Source organism: Grampus griseus (assembly GCF_964374135.1).
Source record: "Grampus griseus genome assembly, chromosome: 2".
NCBI classification, from domain to species: Eukaryota; Metazoa; Chordata; class Mammalia; order Artiodactyla; family Delphinidae; genus Grampus; species Grampus griseus.
Genome location: NC_139018.1, coordinates 173296862 through 173318731, shown reverse-complemented (window position 1 = coordinate 173318731; position 21870 = coordinate 173296862). Strand labels below are relative to the sequence as shown.

The following is a 21870-nucleotide window of genomic DNA, read 5'->3' as shown; positions in this document are numbered from 1 at the left end:
CCTCTCACCGCTGCGGCCTCTCCCGTTGCGGAGCACAGGCTCCGGACGCGCAGGCTCAGCGGCCATGGCTCACGGGCCCAGCCGCTCCGCGGCATGTGGGATCTTCCCGGACCGGGGCACGAACCCGCGTCCCCTGCATTGGCAGGCAGACTCTCAACCACTGCGCCACCAGGGAAGCCCCAGACATTTTTCAAATGTCATCAGTTGCCTCACGAATACCCTTTTCCTGGACCAGGATCCATCCAGGAGCACATATCATACTTAATTGTCCTGCCCCTTCAGTTTCCTTTGATCAGGGACAGAGTCAATGAGAGCCCTTCAGTGACAGGTGGCTATGACAACATTAACAACCCGCTTGAATTTCTTGCTCATCTTTGAATTCACGTGGTTCTCAAACATCAGTGTTCATAAGAAACACCTGGGGAGCTGGTTTAGCACGTTCACTCCAAGAGAAACTGAATCTGTAGGGCTTGGGTGACGTTTGGGAATGTGCATTTTTTAAAAAATATTTATTTATTTATTTAGGCTGTGTGGGGTCTTTAGTTGCAGCATGCATGTGGGATCTAGTTCCCTGACCAGAGATTGAACCCGGACCCCTGCATGGGGAGCGAGAATCTTACCCACTGGACCGCCAGGGAAGTCCCGGCAATGTGATTTTTTATCAGCGTACTGGGAACTATGATGCAGGCAGTCGGATGGAGGACCAGACTCTGAGAAACATGCCCAGGTGAGGCTGGTACAGCTTCAGTTAACACTTGCAGTGCAATCCTCCTTCTACAAGGACAAGCTGCCTCTATTTCTTAAAAACATTTTCTGAAGCGTTACATTGCCTCAGCACATTCCTAGAGACAGTGTAGACCTGCGTCCCACCACTGCCCCCATTCATAACACAAGTGCCAGAGCAGCAGGTCGCCCTGTTCTGCGCTTGGTGTTGTCACCTTTCCTTTTCCGCGTCTTCTGGGCAGTTGGGGGTTTGCTCTTTTGCAAAGTTTGCCACAAGGGGGCACCAGTGACTTCCTCCTAGTGCTAATATAATAATAGTGCTCGTCAAAGTTGCCAAATTAGCAAACAAGTAGCAAGTCTTTGAAGAAAGAGGCATAGGACACCTTATCAGCCGGACTTTACCACCTATGTCCTCAACGATCTGGATCTTTTTGCCTTTGGTGGCATTAGGGTGAATCCAGAACCACTTGCTTTGGGCTGTCTCTCTGCTGATAATAGAGAGATCTATTTGCATAGAGCTGGGTGTGCAGGCTTGGTCCCGTTTGCAGGGGTTTGATCTGGGCTGTCCTGCGCAGCAAGGCCACTGTGAGCAATGCAGCAGTTGTGTAGAGGCTGAGACACAGAACTGCAGGCTCGACACACTCTCCCCATCAGGTCCTTGTGATCTTTTTCTTTTTACATCCCTTTCCCCTGGGGCCAGTGGCAGAAGCAAAGCTCTTCACACGTCTCAACACTCACCCTCATTATCCCGAGAACTGTGCCAGTGGTGAGTTTATCGTTCAGTGGCAGACAGGACTGAGACCAACATCTATGCTGAGCCTAGTGGTGGCTGGTACCTGTTCAGAAACCAGCACTCCAAACAAACAATTTTTAGTGTTTCCCAGTTTCTGCGGGGGTAAATTCTCCCATCATGGCCGATTCCAAGCTATCAACGAGATATCATTGAACGCCGAGTTGGGAAGTGATGTGCAGAGGCCCAGCTGTACATAGTATGTCTACCTCATAAACACAGTAGAAGTAAGCTCAAGAGTGTAAACTGGATAGAGCAAAGTAACTAGGAAATGATGAGGTCTGTTTATTATCTTTGATTTTAAAAAATTTTTGTGATAAAACACGATATAAAATTTACCATCTTAACCATTTATTTCAGTAGCGTTAAGTATATCTACATTGCTGTGCAAGCCCCAGAACTGTTCTCATCTTGTAAAACCCAGTCTCTGTACCCATTGAAGAGTATCTCCCCATGTCTCCCTTCCCCCAGCCCCTGACAACCACCATTCTACTTTGTTTCTATGAGTTTGACTACTTCGGATCCTTTATGTAAGTGGAATCATACCGTATTTGTCTTTCTGTGGCGGGTTTATTTCACTTAGCATGTCCTCAAGATTCATCCATGTTGTAGCATATGACAGGATTTCCTACTTTCTAAAGGCTGAATGGTATTTCACTGTATGTCTATAGTATGTCTTCTTTATCCATTCTTCTGTTGATGAACACTGGGTAGTTTCCACCTCTTGGTTATTGGGAATAATGCTGCTGTAAATGTGGGTGTACAAAGAGCTCTTCTAGACTCTGCTTTCAATTTCTTATACATATGTGCCCAGAAGTAGAATTGCTGGGTCATATGGTAGTTCTGTGTTTAATCTTTGCAGGGACTATCACACTGTTCTTTAGCATTTGAACCACTTTACATCCCCACCGACAGTACACAAGGGTTCAAATTCCTCTGTGTCCTCACCAACACTTGTTATTTTCTGTTTTTTTCCTTCTTTTTTTTTAAGAGTCATTATCCTAATGGGTATGAGATGGTAGCATCTCATTCTGGTTTCGGTTTGCGTTTCTCTAATGGTTATAGGCATGTTGAGCACCTTTTCATACGCTTGGGGTTATTTGTAATCTTCTTTGGAGAAATGTCTATTCAAATCATTTACCCATTTTTTATTGGATTATTTTGTTGTTAAGTTATAGGAGTTCTCTATATATTCTTTTATTTAAAAAATACTTTTTAATTGAAGTATAGTTGATTTACAATGTTGTGTTAGTTTCAGGTGTACAGCAAGGTGATTCAGTTATACATATATCCATTCTTTTTCAGATTCTTTTCCCATATAGGTTATTACAAAATATTGAGTAGAGTTCCCTGTGCTACACAGTAGGTCCTTGTTGTTTATGTATTTTATATATAGTAGTGTGTATATGTTACTTCCAAATTCCTAACTTATCCCTCCCCCCCACACCTTTTCTCTTTGGTAACCACAAGTTTGTTTCCTATGTCTGTGAGTCTGTTTGTTTTGTAAATAAGTTTGTTTGTATCAGTTTTTTAGATTCCGCATATAACTGATCTCGTATGATATTTGTCTTTCTCTGGCTTATTTCACTTAGTATGATAATCTCCAGGTCCACCTATGTTGCTGCAAATGGCATTATTTCTTCTTTTTTATGGCAGAGTAGTATTCCATTGTATATATACCACATCTTCTTTATTCATTCATCTGTTGATGGACATATAGGTTGTTTCCATGTCTTGGCTATTGTAAATAGTGTTGCAATGGACATTGGGGTGCATGTATCTTTTTGAATTATGGTTTTCTCCAGATATATGCCCAGGAGTGGGATTGCTGGATCACAGAGCTTTGTGGTAAGTTTTAAAATCAGGAAATGTGAGACCTATAACTTTGTTCAAGATAGTTTTGGCTCTTCCGGGTTCCTTGAGATTCTGTATGAATTTTAGGATGGATTTTTTCTATTTCTGCAAAAACTGCCATTGGGATTTTGATAGGGATTGCTTTGAATCTGTAGGTTGTTTGGGGTTGAACTGACATCTTAACAATATTAAGTCTTCCAATCCATGAACACAGCCTCTCTTTCCATTTATTGATGTCTTTATTTCAGCAACGTTTTGTAGTTTTCAGTGTACGTCTTTCATTTCCTTGTTTATGTTTATTCCTAAGTATTGTATTCTTTTTGATGCTATTGTAAATGGAATTTTTTTTCAATTTCCTTTTCAGATTGTTCATTGTCGGTGTATAAAAACACTATTTATTTTTGTGTTTTGATCTTGTATCATGCAACTTTGCTACTTTTGTGTATTAGTTCCAACAGGTGTTTTTGAGAAATCTTTAGGGGTTTCTCTATATAAGGTCATGTCATCTGTTACAGAGATAGTTTTACTATTTCTTTTCCAATTTGCATGCCTTTTATTTCTTTTTCTTGCTTAATTGCTCTGGCCAGGACTTCCAGTACTATGTTGAATAGGAGTGGTGAAAGCAGGCATCCTTGTTTTGTTTCTGATCTTAGAGGAAAAGCTTTCAGTCTTTCACCACTGAGTACGATGTTTGCTCTGAGGTTGTCCTATAGGCCTTTATCATGTTGAGATAGTTTTCTTCTATTCGTAGTTTGTTGAGTGTTTGTATCATGAAAAAGTGTCACATTTTGTCAAATGCTTTTTCTGCATCAGTTGAGATGATCATGTGTTTCTTCCATCATTCTGTTAACGTGGTGCATTATATTGATTGACTTTTGTATGTTAAACCCTCATTGCATTTCAGGTCACTTGGTCATAGTGTATAATTCTTTTAATGTGCTATTGAATTCTGTTTGCTCATCTTTTGTTGAAGATTTTGCATTAATATTCATCAGGGATATTGTTCTGTAGTTTTCCTTTTTTGTATCATTATCTTTGTATAATTTATTTACTTGTAAGTTTATGTAATTTACTTTCTAATAATGGCTGTTTAACAACCAGTTCATAAAATTCCCGAAAATTTAAGTTGATTCTCATGAGTCAATGTGAGCTGGCTCCAGCATATTACTGTCCCGACTTTTCATGGGTCTTTTCCTTTTGCAATTTAGGCCTCAGTAAATTGAGAGACTTACTTAATTTCTCATAATAATAGGAAGGGCAAGAAACGAAGGGTACCTCTGCGTGTCAACTTATTTCGTAAAAAATAAAAACAAAAAACAAAACCCCAGAACAAGTATTAAGCTGTGAGTTATTTTCCCAGTTCCCACCTGACTGCATCATCTTGACAAAATGAAATTTAATTCTTTTTAGGGACAGGGACTACATTCTTTATCTTTTTTTTTTTTAAACATTGGCCTGAGTGAGTACTGTACTTGCATGGTCTCATTTAAATCTCCCAACAATGTAGGTGCTATTATTTTCCTCGTTTTAGAGATTAAGACACTGGGAGAGGTTAAGTAACTTACACAACGTCACACAGTTAGGCGTACAACCAGAATTTGAACTAGAGCTGCCTGGGCTTCATTTGTCATCTGAACACACATTGGCACATGCTAGGATATATGGTGCCCCATCTGATCCTTGGCTGCTGATACAGAACTGTGTCCCTTGTCCTCCGGTGCTGACTCTCTACAGCTCTGGCTCCGTCTAAGTAAGCTCTATCCACACCTCCTTAGAAGCATGGGGTAAATTTCAGCTGCTTTACAATGCCACTCCTGGACCATGAGAAACTATGTAGTTATCTCAGGCATTAGTCACCTAGATATGCCACACAGTCATTTTTGATTCTTACTGGTCATAATGTCGTATCATTTGTATATATTGTGGCAACTGACTTGCTAAAAAATGTTAAGCATTTTTTGTGTCAATGTTCACGAGGCACAGTAACCTGTAGTTTTCTTTTGTTGTAGTTTTTTTTGTTTTTAAGTCTTTCTTCTGGAGAGAGCTTTGGTAATTTGTGTCCTTTAAGGGATTTTTCCATTTCACCTAAGTTGTCAAATTTATTGGCATATAGTTTTTAATATTTCCTTGTATTTGAATTTCAGTAGAATCTGTAGTAATGTTTCCTCTTATACTCCTGATACTGGTAAATTGTATCTTCTTTTTATTCTAATTTGTCTGGCTAGAGGTTTATCAATCTTATTGATCTACTCGGAGAACCAGCTTTTGGTTTCATTGGTTTTCTCTTTAAATTTTCCTTCCATTCTGATGTTCATCATTTCCTTTCTTCGGCTGTAGGTTTAATTTGCACTTCTTATTCTAGTTTTGTAAGAAGGTAGAAGTTTAGGTTATTGATTTATGTCTTAATTTTTGGTATAAATTTCCTTCAAGTGCCGATTTAGCTACATCTCACAAGTGTTGATATGTATACTTCCATTTTCCATAGTTTTCAGTGTCCATAGTTCAAAATATGGTCTAATGCCCCTTTTGATTTCTGCTTTGACCCATATGATATTTAGAAGTTTGTTATTAGGTTCCAAATATTTAAGGGCTTTCTAGATCTTTCTGTTAATACTAACTTTATTCTAGTCAGAGCAAATACACTGTATGATTTAAATCCTTTTAAATTTATTGAGGTTCGCTTTGTGGCTCACAGTATGGTGTACCTTGCTAAGCATTTCATGTGCATTTGAAGCAAATGTGTATTCTGCATTTGTTGGATAGAATGTTCTAAAAATGTCAATTAGGGCAACTTAGTTGATAACGTGGTTCAAGCCCTCACTGATTTTCTGTCTACTTGTTCTATCAAGTATTGGAAAGGGGATACTGAAACCTCTAATTTTAATTGCATATTTGCCTATTTCTCCTTTTAATTCCATCACTTTTGTTTTACGTATATTTGAATTTCTGTAATTAGATGAATGTTTAAGAATGTTATGTCTTCTTGATAAAGTGATCCTTCTATCATTATGAAATGACCTTTTAAAATTCCTGGTAATATTCTTTGCTCCGAAATGTACTGTCTGATATTAATATAGCCACTCTAGATTCTGATGAGTGTTAATATGGTATATCCTTCTCCATCCTTTTACTTTTGTCCTATTTGTGTCTTTAGATTTGCAGTGGGTTTCTTGAGGGCCGTATATAGACGGGTTTTTCTTTTTTTATACCATCTGACAATCTTTGCCTTTCACTTGGGTTGTTTAGACCATCAGCATTTAATATTATTATTGATGTGGCTGGGTTTAAATCTACCACGTTCATGTTTGTTTTCTATTAACTGTCCTCCATTTCCTTTTTCTTCTTTTTCTGTTTTCTTTTGGGTCAATAGAATATTTTTTACGATTTTACTTTATTTTCTTTCCTGCTTATTAGCCACACCTCTTTTTTGTGATTTTAGTGGTTGCTTTAGGACTTAAGTATACATCCTTAACTTAGCACAGTCTACCTTCAAGGGATATTATACCATTCTGAGTGTAGGATCAGGCCCCTAGGCCCTCTTCCTTCCCTGACTTTTGTGCTACTGTTCTCATATATGTTCCTTCTCCTTGTGTTATAATGCCATAATACACTTTTATTATTTTTGCTTCAAAAAGCTGATTATCTTTTAAAGACTTAAAAGATCACGAAAAGAGTTTTAATGCGTACACATATATTTACCATTTCTGATGGTCTTTGTGTGCACCCAGATCTCTGATACCATTTTCATCTGCTTCAAGGACATCCTTTAACATTTCTGGTATCGGACGTCTGCTTGTGATGAATTGTCAGATTTTGTATGTATGAAGAAATATTTCACCTTCATTTTTGAAAAACAATGTTGCTAGGTTTAGAATTCTAGGTTGAGAGTTTTTTTGTTCAGTAAGGATATTGCTCCACTGCCTTTCAGCTTGCATGTCTTCCAGTGAACATCTGCCGTCACTCTTAGTTTTCTCTGTAATACGTCTTTTTAAAAATTAGTTATTTTAAAGTTTTTCTCTTTATCATTGACATTTAGCAATTTGATTATATGCTTTAACAGATTTTCTTCGTGTGTGTGCTTGTGGGTCGTTGATTTCCTGAGGTCTGTGGATTGTCTTCATCACATTTGGAGAAACTTTGGTCCTTTACTGTATTCTGAACACCTAAGCCAGAGTGAGCCTGTTCTGACCACATCACTCCTCTGCTCCAAAATCCTAAGTCCTTAAAGTCACCTATCAGGCCCGCCACGAGCAGCCTCCCCGATGCCCTCTGACCTACCTTACCTACTCCTCTCCTCTTTGCCTGTGCACCAGAGCCACACTGCTGTTCCTTCAGCAAACCAGGCACACCCCGACCCTTGTATGTATCCTCTCCAACCCCCCCCCTTCCCCATCATCTCTGTGGGAGCTTCTCTGCCCACCCTACCGGAAACGGCAACCTCCACCCCATCCTGGCACCGCTTCTCCCCTCTCCTTGCTTTACTTTTCCCCCAAATACTTACCTTAATACAATTTAAATTTTACATCTTCATCTTGTTTTTATCACTCAATGAAATTATAAATTCCATGAAGGCAGGAAATTTTTTCACTGTAGTAGGACCTAAAACAGTCCCAAGCATACTGGGTAATCATTCAATAAATAATTGTTGAAAAAAATGAACTGGAAAGTAATTGCTCACGTTCCCATGACCGGCCCTGCCCCCGCCTTTACTGAATGATTTTAGTTAAAGTCACACAAAAGTTCTTGGGTTGAAAAGAAAAGCAAACGACCACTACACATTAGTTTGTCAACATGTAATGCCCTGGGTTTATTTTGTGAGAATTCTATCACAATTTTTCCAGGTGGGATTAAAAACCTTAAGGATAATGTATGCCATTGGACTGGGCATTCAGACTTCGGTACTGACAAAGCACTAGTAGTAGTCTGTTAAGTACCATTCTCTTCACAGAAGAGAGGTCAAATATTTCCAAAGGAAGGCACCCGATATTTGTGGTTCTGGCCTCGCAGCCTTCTGGAGAATCTTAGAAGGAAAAAAGCTGGCTGGCTGTTTTTAGAAACTGGAATGATGATACACGTACAGCAATTACTGCATTCTTCTCCCTTATATCCTTTTTGTAAGAACAAGTAAAGAATGAAGTCTTTGAAACAATTCGACAATAAAAAAGTACATTTTTTTTCTTGTGCTAAAAAAAGGGCAAGACAACATAAACTCCAGTTGTAAGGACTCCATTTGCATACTTGATTTAACACTTTCTGGTGTGGAAGGAAATGGGACTACTGGGCTGTTTGCAGAGCAGCAACATAACATTAGTGCTTTAAGTACCAGAAACTGCCCACAGCTCTGTGGGCAGGTGGGGATGGGAAGATTCAAGAGACTTCATTTTTAGCTCGTTACTTGTCCTAATGATAGTAGACCAGGAAGATCCCCATTTAACAGTACATTCCCCATTTTTTAAAAACTGATGCCTTTTTTTTTTTTGTAAAATTCTGTATGTATGTCACCATTTTTTTTCACATGATACACAGAAAACTCAGGGACCCAGAGGGGAACCAAGTTATGTTATACCATTTACAAAATACCAAGGAGTCCACAGCTACCTAACACATTTACTACAGCACAGGAACCAATGAAGGTACAGTGTACAAAACTGTAAACACGGCACAATAAATAGATAAAACAGCAGGTTCTGCACCATGCACATGATGTGATGACACCCCATCTCCACACACTCTCACATCTCACACTCTTTGTTGCAATTTATTTCCCTCCCCCCCACCCCCAAGTGCAAAGCATCACAAATGGACATCTCTGTATTCAAGTAACATATATACAGGGTATTACAAATATGCAGTACTGTACAGATAACTGCTGTATTCTTAATTTACAGATGCTGATTTTTTTCCCTATTAACAGTAAGAAAAGAAAAATTGAAGCATGAGAGATGAGCATTGCTGTCAAGTCCCCACAGCTGCCACAGAAACGCATGTGCTGCATTCCATCATCCCTTGCATTCAAAATGCTACTGATGCATAGCACCTAATCAAGTCCCCAGGCTGCGGCTCCATCCCGAGGAAGCTACGTCACCTCCATCGCTACTGTATTGTCTGCTATGTTGTTTAGTGCTGGCTTTTCTGATTCGTGATTTTCCCTGTTGAAAAAAGTTCCGTAAATTACTTATCTGCAATCAATCTAACAAATCAAGAGGATCTTCCTAATAAAAAGTTTACATGTTTTTAATAATAGAAAGAGATCTGACTCTTTTGGGACAGGATAGCAAGTAGAGGAATTGAACTTTTACGGTTTATTATTAGGAACACACAACCGGAAGTCAGGCTTGGGTCCGCTGCACACTCCATGGTCAGCTACATTACCAACAAACCTGTAGTAGCACCCAAGCAAGCTAGATGTTCCAACACATAAAGAATAACCAAGCTTCAGTTTATAGTTTCAATCTCTTCCTCTATTAAACCTTTCCTAAGAGTTTTAAAAAGGAACAATGTGAGTGAAGGTCATTTATGTCAGGACTTTTAAGTCCAAGTTTTTTCTCTACGTGGAGCTGAGCAATCAGAAGACCAGGGTCCCCGCTGCCCCTGCCCCTCGACTGCTGACGTGCTCTGGGAGCTCAGTTCCTCCTCTGGGTCTCAGTTCTTACTTACTTACTTACTTTATTTACTTACTTACTTACTTACTTTTTTTTACAGCAGGTTCTTATTAGTCATCCATTTTATACACATCAGTGTATACATGTCAGTCCCAATCGCCCAATTCATCACACCACCATCCCCACCCCCCCACGGCTTTCCCCCCTTGGTGTCCATACGTTTGTTCTCTACATGTGTCTCAACTTCTGCCCTGCAAACTCAGTTCCCTCATCTTTAAACAGAGGGGCTAAAGTAAGTGATGCGAACGTTTCCCTTACACTTCGAGTCTCCCGTGGTTATATAATTCTGTCGTGATGAAAACCACGTATTATATATTTAAGTAAGAGCTATAGTTGTTTGGCTACCTATGACTAGACCCAGAATATTAAGAATGGATAAGCACTGAGCAGATGTGCTCAGTGCTTCAGAAGCAGAATAAGTTCAGAAGCAGAAGGGATGCATGGGTCCAGAAACCAATAGCTGCAGTCTGTTGCTACGAAGCCTGCTCCTGCCCTGGGCCACTGCCAGCTGAGGAAGTCTACGCGTCAGAGCGGCAGCCAAGACGCCTCACAGTCCGGCCGCCAACCACTCCAACCTCTACCACTAATCTTCCCAAATCTCTAGACAAACTAGGTTACTTGGTAACCTCTGAAACACATACGTATTTCCCCAACTCTTTTCTTCCTCCCTTCTGCCCAGCCAAGATGAAATCTGATTTTTTTTTTTTTTGGTAGAACATTCCCAGAATATCCCTGGTGTAAAAAATATCTCTTATATGGAAATTACAGCCACACTCTATACGTGCTAATTTGACAAGCATATTATATTTTGTGATACCTCTAGAACAATTTTTACCTATTACTTACAATTAATATTATTTAACTTTTCACACTTTTATGCTCATCTTCTAACTCAACTGAAAACTCCTGTCTTTCTCTTTTTGTTTCCCCTCAAGTAGACAGCAAGATTTTAATTCCCGTTAATATTTAAAACAGAATAGAGCCTGAGCAAACATTCTAAACTGTCTACTGAAACCTAAGAAAACAAGTTAGCATAGAAAATAACGGTCTGATTAAAAGTTGACCCGGCATGAATACTGTAACCCTACACATTATTTACACTATTAAGAGAGGCTTAATTAGTGTACTAGCCATGGCGGGTTTTATCACTTCTATGTGAGAAGCTGTGGAAGAAATCATAAGCAAGAGAAACATTCTAAAGAGAACTCCTTCGATCCAAAGGTGAAATAAAGAGTGAGACTATTATAAGCTCTTATTATACTAAGTCATGTCCCAATCATACATGCAATATTCACTATACTCCCTTGAAAGTTCAAATTCTCAGCAATATTGAATTACAACATTTATCTGTTTAGTTCTTACATAAATAAGGAATTCTCATCTATACATTTTTAATGTATATAAGGAAAAGAGCAAAAAACACAAAGAAATAAGTAGAGAGCAATGCCACAGAATTTAAGTCAGATTTCATATTTTTCAAACACTTTGGGTTTAAATAACTACTCACCGTGGAACTGCATCTACGGCGGATGAAGACGGGACCTTGGAAACTTGACAGTTTGCTGCGGCAGCCAGCTTTAAGGCAGACGATGGGACAGCACTTAAAGTCCTAGGTATGTGTCGTGCGTTTATGGGGGCAAGAGAGTTTACAGTGGCGACTGATGAAGGTACAGTTAATCGGATGTTGTTCCCAATCAGAACCTGAGTTGTTGCAGAACTGGCAGCAGTCACTGGGTGACTCGGTGCACTGTGGGAACCCGCCGTCTGTGTCGCGTTCGCAGGCTGTAGCAAAGCTGGCCCTGCTGTCGACGGACTCGTGTGGACAAGTGCCGGGGGTGCAGTACTACTGAGGTGTAAGCCCTTGTATACTCCTAGGGAAAAGGAAAGAAGCAGCTGAACAACCGCAACTCTGCTCCTTGTTTACTACAGACATACGTTACAAACACTATCAAAACACCTCAAACGTCTTTATCCTTTTACCTGAGGCTGGAAGGACGCCATTCACCCCGATTCCAAGCACCACATCCTCCTTCATCTTGAATCCCATCAGTTGTTCTGATGTCACCAAAGCAGAAGCAGCAAATTGAGCACTGGCAGAATCCAAAGTCTTGGAAACAAAACCCTAAAAAGAAAATACAACACAAATCTAATCAGCATCACTTAGTCTCAAATTATTACTAAAGCTACACAGGTTACCAAAATCAGTCTGAATATAAATGAAAGTTGCAAACCACTGAAATATCTTCATCTCTCTGACAGGCATAAATTGGATTAATGTTCAAATCATCTTATAACTCAAGGATTATGAATTTTGATCTTCTTATGTGACAATATATAATATGGAATTACCAAAATAAACCTTTTATAAGGTGGAAACAGTAAACCTCCAACACAAAGTGTTGGACACGAAATATGCTAGTAAAACATTTCCGTGATTTGCAATGAATGAGTCAATGAATGAATCAATTCATATAATCTGAATAAGTATGTAAAACTTCCTTCATCTAACTTACACATACATATACACACGTGACCAAAGGCACCTTTGGGACAGTAAGATAACTATCCCTTTGGAACAGAAGGAACAAAACATCACATTCTAACTCAGCCTAGAAATTAAGAAGCGTCTTGAATTTTTTTTAATGAATTTTTCCTCTAAGATGCTTAGAGACACGAATCTCAGCCTTTAGTTAAGCCTTAAATATGTTTAAGTGGCAAACATTTATCATGCTTTAAGTTCAAAAGTGATTTAATAGTAAAAGAGGTTATTTTAGCATAAATTTTAATAATAATTAAAACTCTCCACATAGAGAGCTGGGTGGGGTTGTATATTAAAGAGGTACATTCACAGACTACAGGTCAGACTTGAAGACAGGGTCTTCATCTCATCTATGCTTTTTAGTTTTACTTTTTAAAATAGATAGCAGAGGGCAACAGCTTCTATACTCACCTGGAACGTTCTTTCTAAACCCTGTACAGAATGGCTATGATGTAGATTCAGGTGAAAGCCACTTTCCTGCTGGTTAGATGCAAGGCTCTATGACAACAGTTGGTAATTAGAGATGAACTCTGGTGGGAAACCATGAGGGATAATCATAAGACAGACAAATCCCTCACCTGTGACGTGGTGGTGGAGGAATTACTACTTGCTTGCTGTTGCTGAATTTGTGCAAGCTGCTGTTTCTGCATGAGTGCCAGCTGCTGCTGATGTTGCTGGTATTGTTCGGCTGTAAATGCTGAACATAAAATGAGAAAACACTTTACAAAAAGGCACAGCTATCGCACGCATCATACAGTACACGAAAACAAATTTTAGCATTTAAAAAAAATTTGCGCAGAATTAAAGCATTTTAGCATCCTGTTAAAGATCACTTCCGAATGAAAATTTCAGCATTTTTATAACCACACTTAACGAGAGTGGCTTGAGTTTAAAGAAAAACAAAATGAAACTTTCCGAGCTGCACACAGGAAAGAGAAGTGCTCACTTCCCAAGTTTCAAAACCATTACTTTTTGTAAGCTGTGACACTTGTGCTAGACAGTGTAAAAGGTAATACCAGCTTTTTTCATCCGCATTATTTGAAATTCAACTTTGCACTGAGCTTGAGAAGAAATCTGATAATCACCATTTAGTTTCTAGTTTATTCATACTACTGTCCCAATGCATTCAGATGATCCCTAGCAGTTCTGTGTAGAAATACTAATTGTTCTACATATTTTCTAATTTTAGTCATTACAAAGATTTCCTTCATATGAAATATAAGGTTGTTGGTTTATTACTTTTTTTTTTTTAAAGAACCCATCCTTTAAGTTTAACAGGAAGAAAAGAGGCTCCAAAGGTTAATTAATTTTCCCCACCCAATTAACCCACCTGGAAAAAATCCAGTCAATAAGAACGGAGATGTTTATGTTGGTTTACTGTACAGAATGATGTCTGAGGAAAGACACTGTGTTATGCTACTTATGTTTGTCTATGGAGAGCTCAGTTCTAAAAAAAACAAACAAAAAAATGTTCATTTATTACTCCCCCAAAAAGTGTGTGCAGTTTTTAAAAAGGAAACCTTTTTCTTTTTCTTTTTCCTTTTTTTTTTTGCCAATTTAAAAAAAAGAAAAAAAAAAAGCACATACAATCACAACATCTGACTTTAAGGCTTCTTTTAAGAAGCCTGTGATGGTTGCGTAAGAACTATTTAAAACAGAAAAAAAAGGGTTATCATGCATCCCTGGGTACTAGGGAATCTATAAATCATGCATATTTCCTCAATCTAAAGTTTAATGTTTTCAAAATACTGTCAGCTAATTTGTTGTCTTTAGTTAAAGACATTTTGAAAATTTCTTTAGAGTATTACTTCATCAAGTTTTGCAATTTTCACTTATAACTCATAAGAATCTTTATCCCCCAGGATACAGCTTCTGCCTAGGACACCTACAAAATGCTTAGATAGATGTTAAGTAGAAATTCTACCACGTTTTGAACGCATCAGAAAACTGTGAAATAATGTTTAAGAAAACCTCAGAAGTTATTAGTATTTACACAGGCTTTTATACTTGCGCTGAACTAATTTCTTGGGTTACAAAGGCAAAAAATAATTTCTTGTTGGAAAAATTCTACTTTTCATTTTCTTATTTTGGGTGTTACAAATCTGTTTAGTTGATATATGTCCTTTGATGAGTTTCTCTTCCTACTATGTTTGTAATTCTCAGATCTGAATTCTACCGGAAAAAGCTTTTATTGATAATAGGATAATCCCTAAATACTGACATAAACTTTCTGTCAACGTGACCATTTCCATATAACAGAAACGTGTTAAACCAGAACTTGAAAAAAAAAAAAAAAAGCTGCCCTGAAAGAGTGATTATAATTAAAATAATATCTCTATGTTGGAAAAAAATCCATAAAAGCAACTGTTTAAAACTAAAGATCCTTAATTTATTAGACAGGTTCGCTAATATGTTTCTGTGATTTCTACTTTAATTTCCTAAGCTTAAGTGTGTTGCCTAAACCTTGAATTTCCTGGTAGGAGATAATTAATAAACTTAAAAAAGAAGAAGAAAAAAAAAAAAGGACCATTTCTGGAAGGTCACGTCATTACACATCTAGAAAACAATAATTTAGCATTCACTGTAAAGATCTATATACAAAACTCCATTTATATGAATGAAAATATTCTTTTGCAGAATTCTGCTGGTATTTGTTTTAATTTAAACATTGGCAATATTAAATTGGAAATCGATTTGAATAAAGTTTCCAAATATTTTTTCCCTATTTATATCAACATTTCAGTCCTCAGTCTCTGAGGGTTTTGTGAATTTCACTTTTTTTTTAACAACTGTTAACTTCCTCCAAATACAGATTTAGAAATAAAAATGCAACTGACATTTTAGATCACTGACGCTCATTGAGATCCCTACGTTAGCCTATTTCTTACATATCTCTATACTCCAGAGTCTAGTTATAAAAATTTCCCCTGGACATTTCTGATAGATGTTCTAGAAGAAACGCACAGAGTAACATAAGCTAGAAGGATGGTAATAAAAACCATGGGTCTAGGGGCCAAGAGGTCTCGATTTTTCTTTCATTCTCAGCTCTGTCATAACTGGCTGAGTTCACCTGAGCAAGTTATTTAATCATTTGGGGCTCAGTATGTTCATCTGAAATACAAGAGATTAAATTAGGTCATCATTAAGGTCCTTTTCAAGCCATGAGATGCTAAGATTTTATACTTCTTCTGAGAAATAAAATTCCAATCCAAAAGGCTGTATGAATGAGTAGGAAAGCTTGGACAAAGGTAAGGCAGTAAATTTGGGCAAATAAAATCTGAGCTGGGTTTTGCACTATTACTTACCCAGGAAACTGAGCAAAGTCTAACCAAATGCTAAGTGGAAATAAACAAAAATGAGCATATTTCCCTGTATCTCTATCAAGGTAAAGTTTTTAGGTTGTATGTCTACCTCCAGATATTGTGTGGTAGTCAAGTTTGCAATTCACATAAAGATGGACAAGGTGGTTTTGTGGACAGATCACCAGACCTAGAATCAGAATCATTTCAAAGGACCAAAAAATTTTAGATCAGGAGGGATTCTTGGTGATTTCCTTCTATAATCTCACACTAGAGATGAAGAAACTTTCATCCGAGGTCACAAAGATATTTAGTAGTGGAAGGGGAAATAAAACTACCCCCAAACCAATGAGATTTTAAATATAAAAAGAAATAGACAAAAGTTTGTTTCAGATTTAATATGATTTACAAAAAATAATCAAACGTTTTAGGTACCAACAGTGTGCATCATGCTTTAAAAGAAATCTCATCTATAGAGCATCTGACAGACAGGGGTCTAGGGAGCGGAGCAGAGTCACGGGAGGGACAAGATTAAAAGCTGAGAACAGGGAAGGAGCACGACAGGACTTCAAATATCTGGAGGACACTATGATGTGGGAGAGCAAGAAAACGCACTCAGTGTGCTTCCAAGGGCAAACAGGACCTATGGATTTAAATTTAAGGAGGCAGCTTTTGCTCGATATATGGACAAACTTTCTAAACAAGACTCCCAACTGCAGAATAACCTGATCTAGAAAGTTGCTGAATTTTAATCTGTCCCTAGAGGTGCCGAGGCAGAGGCCAGAAACCACCGCTCTGTGGGTAGCCTCTAACAATCCTCTGGGGTAGGAATTTAGATGAAATAATCTAAAACTTTACGAGTCCACGTCCTATGCAAGGACCTATCATGCAGTAGGTACACCAGCGCCAGGAATGGCCTAGTGCTCAGCCTGCTGGCCTTTAAGTCACATTCCTGTAGCTGGAGCAGATCAATGGAATGACCGGGGGCGGCAGGGCTGTGGGGGGAGGAAGGTGACAGGTACTTAGGAAAAAGTAAACAATTTGAAAATTCAGTTTGAGAAGATGGATTCTAGATTACCAAAATGTTTATTTTGTTAAAAAAAAAAAACCAAAAAACCCAAACACCTGCTTTAAAAGGTACTCCTCAATTAGAAATTTCTCTGAGCAGTACACAGGTAGAAAATTACTTTAATACAGGAGAGAAGGGTAACTATAAAGAAATAAACAGAAGCTGAAATGACTCCAGACAGTATTACAGTACGACCGCCTCATCAGTGAGCCTGAACTGACAGACTGGAGGTTCGTGAGCACGTATCAGTTACCTAAAACATCCAATCTGAAAACAAAAGTTTGTTGTAATTCATATGACGGCAAAACACGACCAAACCTGAATTCATTTGGCTGCAAACATCTTGAACGTGAGGTTACTTGTGGTCAAACTTTCCACTGAGTGTGACTATTCTCGCACTTCAGTACACGACTGTAGAACTATTAATGTATTTCACTATGGGTGTTACTCCAGAATCTGCTGAGGAAGTAATTCTGAGTTTTGAAACACATCCAGGTAAGGATAAGGTCCCACAAATCTACAAAATCTAACAACGAAAATCTTCAGTGTTCAAATCTAGAGTTCCTTTTTTACCGTAATATTAAAATTTTATGCTAACTAATAAGGACCTGCTGTAGAGCACAGGGAACTCTTCTCAATACTCTGTAATGACCTATATGGGAAAAGCATCTAAGAAAGAATAGATAGGGGCTTCCCTGGTGGCGCAGTGGTTTAGAGTCTGCCTGCTGATGCAGGGGACACGGGTTCGTGCCCCGGTCCGGGAAGATCCCACATGCCGCGGAGCGGCTGGGCCCGTGAGCCATGGCCGCTGAGCCTGTGCGTCCGGAGCCTGTGCTCCGCAACGGGAGAGGCCACAACAGTGAGAGGCCCGCGAACGGCAAAAAAAAAAAAAAAAAAAAAAAGAGTAGATATATGTATATGTATAACTGAGTCACTTTGCTGTACAGCAGAAACTAACACAACATTGTTAATCAACTATACACTCCAATAAAAATGTTTTAAAAATTTATGCTACAAATAGAAGTAAACCGCACTGCTGAGTAAGCTACAGATGTTGAGACTTATTAGAACCTATCATTCTTGCTACAATTTCTTATTGACTTATGAAAATAATACAAATCTATACTGTAGATATGGGAGTTTGGAAAAATGACTTAAAATGCTGATGAAATTTCACTGGGAACTAGGAATTCAAATCCTGAACATATAATGGTTTTAAAATCACTTTTCTGGAAAAAAAAAAAATCACTTTTCTGTTTTCAGTCTTTCTGAATTACAGAGTCCTTCCTAATTATGAAAAAAGATATTAATTCTGAATCTGATATCCCCTCAAACACATGCAAATGAATACTTAGTCACTGAACAAACACTAAGCTTTCAAAGATTTTTTTAATAAAGTTTTTTTTTTTCTTTTCTCTTTTGGCTGCACTGCCCAGCTTGTGGGATTTAACTTCCCCGAGCAGGGATTGAACCCGGGCCCTCGGCAGGGAGAGAGTGCAAAGTCCTAACTACTGAACTGCCTGGGAATTCCCCAAAGATATTTTTGTACATAAAAAAAAAATAGAAAAATGTATTTGGAAACTGTCCAAATCACATATTAACTAAAGATTATTTAAAATACACAATTTATCCTTACGTACTAAAATCCAGTCCTAAAAATTCTAACACTGTGACATTCTGCTGTACAGTACCCAGAGGCCCAAGCACTCTAGCACTGACTAACCAGGCTACTGGTCTGACTGCACAACTCTGCAAAATGGTCAAGACAGGGAAGCAAGCAAAAAAGACTCCAAGCAGCAGCTGACACAGAGGCTACGAAAGCTGGCGTGTTAGAACTCAGGCCTTTACCAAAAACATGGCTCCTGACGGCCTCATTCGAATTTCCTATTTCAAAGTGAGAACAGGCCCTTAGAGAGGCTTATTTAGAAAAGGGACAATCAGTCCAGAGGGCATCACTATGTCACAGCATACACATAAATATTAATGTTTAAAACAATGATAGAATAATCAAAAATGGCTAAATCAAAACCCACATATTTGGCTTAGGCGGCAGGCAAGTATATCAGCTGACTCGTAGGTCATATAATGACTGGTTAAGTTCTAAAGTCAGTGTGGTAAAAATTAAGCCTTAAAAATTCCTTTAGCGTGTACCACGACGGGTCCATCTCCTCCTTTCAACAAGCCCGACACAGCCGCGTTTCCTTTGGCATCACGCTAGATCAGAGTTTCTGTGGCTGAATGCCAGACGGAGCAGTTTGGTTTGTATCTGGGGGCTACACCAAATGAAAAAAAAAATCTTTAAAACTACAATTACATCGACAAGATGAGATGCTTAACAGAGCGAGGCAGCAATGCAGGCACTGACGCTGCAAGAGGAACAGTAATAGACTCACTTCTCCCGCTCCCAGCGTGGCTCACTCTTTTAGTTCAACTCTATTTAGAATCCTGTATAATATCTGAACTGCTAAAATTTTAATTTTTTCCCCAGGGGCCTATAGCTGAATTCCCTTAAGTTAAAGCTACACATGATATGAGTCCACTGTTACATACTTTATAGAGCACAAAGAGAAAAGCTTTAGGTTTCTGGAATATCCACAAACATGAAAGAATGAAGCACTGCCCTAAAGCAACCTGCAGGTATCTATTCTCTAACTATACAGGAAGATCTGGTAAAATTTAAGGGAAAATTGAAAACAATCAGATGCAACAGGAAAAAATTGATAAACCCATTTAATTTTATCACATATACAGGGGAAGGAAATGATTAAAAAGAAAATTATACGGTTATTAAAGATTTTTTCCAGCTATACTTTTGGTAATACTACTGTTCCATGTTCACCTTTTAATATGCTTCGGCAAACACAAATCAAGTAAGTTTTACAGTATCAACGCTTACTTAGGTAGTATGGCAAACAATTTACATTAAAAAAAATCACTGTAAGAGCCTTAGGATAGTTATATGACTTTATTTTAAGAGGTGGAGAAGACGAGGAATTGACAGAACAAGCCAATTTTCTACGTCTAGTCTCAAAAGAATTTTAAACAACTGAAAAATCTTTATCAGGGAAACATATTACAAGTTTATACTATTAAAATCTCTACACTCACACCAATATATGTCCTCCTTCATACTGAAAAATTCTTCATTTTGATTTTTAAGACTATAAAAGCAGAGAGAAACTGACTCTTCATGATATAGACTCTGAAATTAATGGGATTATAAATAATCTGTTAGGTAGGCCTCAGACTAAGTTAGATTATCTTCTACTTGATTTCTGAAATGTTATTATTTTTCTTATGAGTTGAACGACTTCCGCTCCGCAGAAGTACTTTATTTCTAAACACAAAGTAAATTAGTTTATGGAACCTTTTCTGAAGGTCTTCAAGAATAAGAAGCACATTTTCATATTTATTAGGTTTAACTGTAGCCTTACCAGATAATTAGGGGGACAGAATAAACATCTTTATAAAAATCTGTATGACAATTTTAACAGTGAATTTCTATAATCTACAAGCCTCAAGCAACAGATATTTGCTTTAAAACAGAAAACTAAACTTTGAAGAATATTTTAAGTAGATGGCATTTATTTTAGACACATTTCACAATGTAGGCCTAATGCTAAAGTAGGTATTACCTGAAAATGTTTCCAAAATTATTAAAATAATCCTTACACAAACGTTGTTCTTTGAAAAATTAGCTTCCCTCTTACAAGTTATTCTGAATGAATGTGTAAGCACAGAAAGCTTGTATATCTATCGACTTGCTGGCTTACTTTAAAGCAGTCTAAGTAAAAGACCAGAAAAGTGTCCAAATATAAAACACTATCAACTTATGGTCCATTTTCTTTTTTTATTATTTGAAACATAATAGTTGGGTCTTGGTTGGCAGTTCACAAAGTATATCCAGGAAACAAATATTATATGTTAAATAGCAGTAAACATCTTACGTATGTGGAAATGTTTAAATGAAGACACACGTACAATCAGGACTCAAATAAATACTTAAACCTTGATTTTTAACAAGTTCTATTTTAAGAGAAAAGGACTTTTAGCTTTAAGTATAATAGACCACATATTCCAAAAACTGATGAACCCGGTGCTTCTACAGAAACGCACGTCGTAACGAATGAACATACCAAAGTGCGCTGAGCCACTGCCGCTTTTACTCTGCGCAGAGGCGCTGCATGTCTGGGTCCCGGGCTGTGCTGCTGCTGTTCGACTTACACTCCGATACCATTTTCTACAGGAGACTCCATCACTGTCACTGTCACGTAGGGATGGTGTCCGAGGCCTAAAATGCCGCCATCTACATGATTTGATATTGACTAGTATCTGACTGAGGTCTTTAGAGAAAGATTTGTCCGAGGTATTTGTTTCTGAGGTATTGGCAATCTGATTGACTGGAGAATGTTGTGGTGAGGAAAGCATTTCCAAATCCAGATGGCGAAACATGCTGTCATAGTCCGAGTGAGCTCTGTCCAGTAAGACCCTGTTAAAAATAAGGCACAAACAGACATGTAAAACAGCTATTCCCCCAAGTCCCCCAAAGCCACCTCATACTGAACATTTAAGAGCTATAAATTTGATTACTTCGTTATTTGGCTCTATGGGCTAAAATCTCAATTTCTGTTAAGGTTCTTTCACTTTATAATGATTCGATTAAAGAAGAAAGTAATCCGCCTTAGAGAATAAGGTATACGACCCATCTTACACAGCTGGAGTCTTCTAACAGTTCTACATTTGGCTTTACTGCATACAAGCGAATTTGACTTTTCACTTCCATTATAAAGCACCAAAACATTCATGAAATATTGCTAACATATCTGTTCTTTATTTAAGCAAAACTTCATTTTTTTTTTCCGAGGGGGTGGGTAGGAGAAAAGCAGTAAAAGGTATGTGATCTTTGGATATTTTACACTATTAAAATTTTTTAT

At 38.0% G+C, this 21870-nt stretch overlaps 1 protein-coding gene across 3 annotated transcripts in view; it reads right to left on the bottom strand.

The window, feature by feature from the left end:
* Window positions 1–8145: 8145 nt before the first annotated feature.
* The window catches only part of EPC1 (enhancer of polycomb homolog 1), a 95200-nt gene continuing 81475 nt past the window's right edge, over window positions 8146–21870 (bottom strand). For 2 of the 3 annotated variants that reach the window (XM_082647687.1, XM_082647685.1), the window contains exons 10-15: window positions 21073–21425; window positions 13147–13265; window positions 12980–13066; window positions 12010–12151; window positions 11537–11900; window positions 8146–9516 (exon numbers count right to left, since the gene is read on the bottom strand). In XM_082647687.1, coding sequence (XP_082503813.1) covers window positions 9444–9516; window positions 11537–11900; window positions 12010–12151; window positions 12980–13066; window positions 13147–13265; window positions 21073–21425 — 1138 coding nt within the window. In that variant the 3' untranslated portion in view covers window positions 8146–9443. The remainder of the gene's footprint in view (window positions 9517–11536; window positions 11901–12009; window positions 12152–12979; window positions 13067–13146; window positions 13266–21072; window positions 21426–21870) is intronic. The other variant, XM_082647686.1, reaches the window with a different exon arrangement.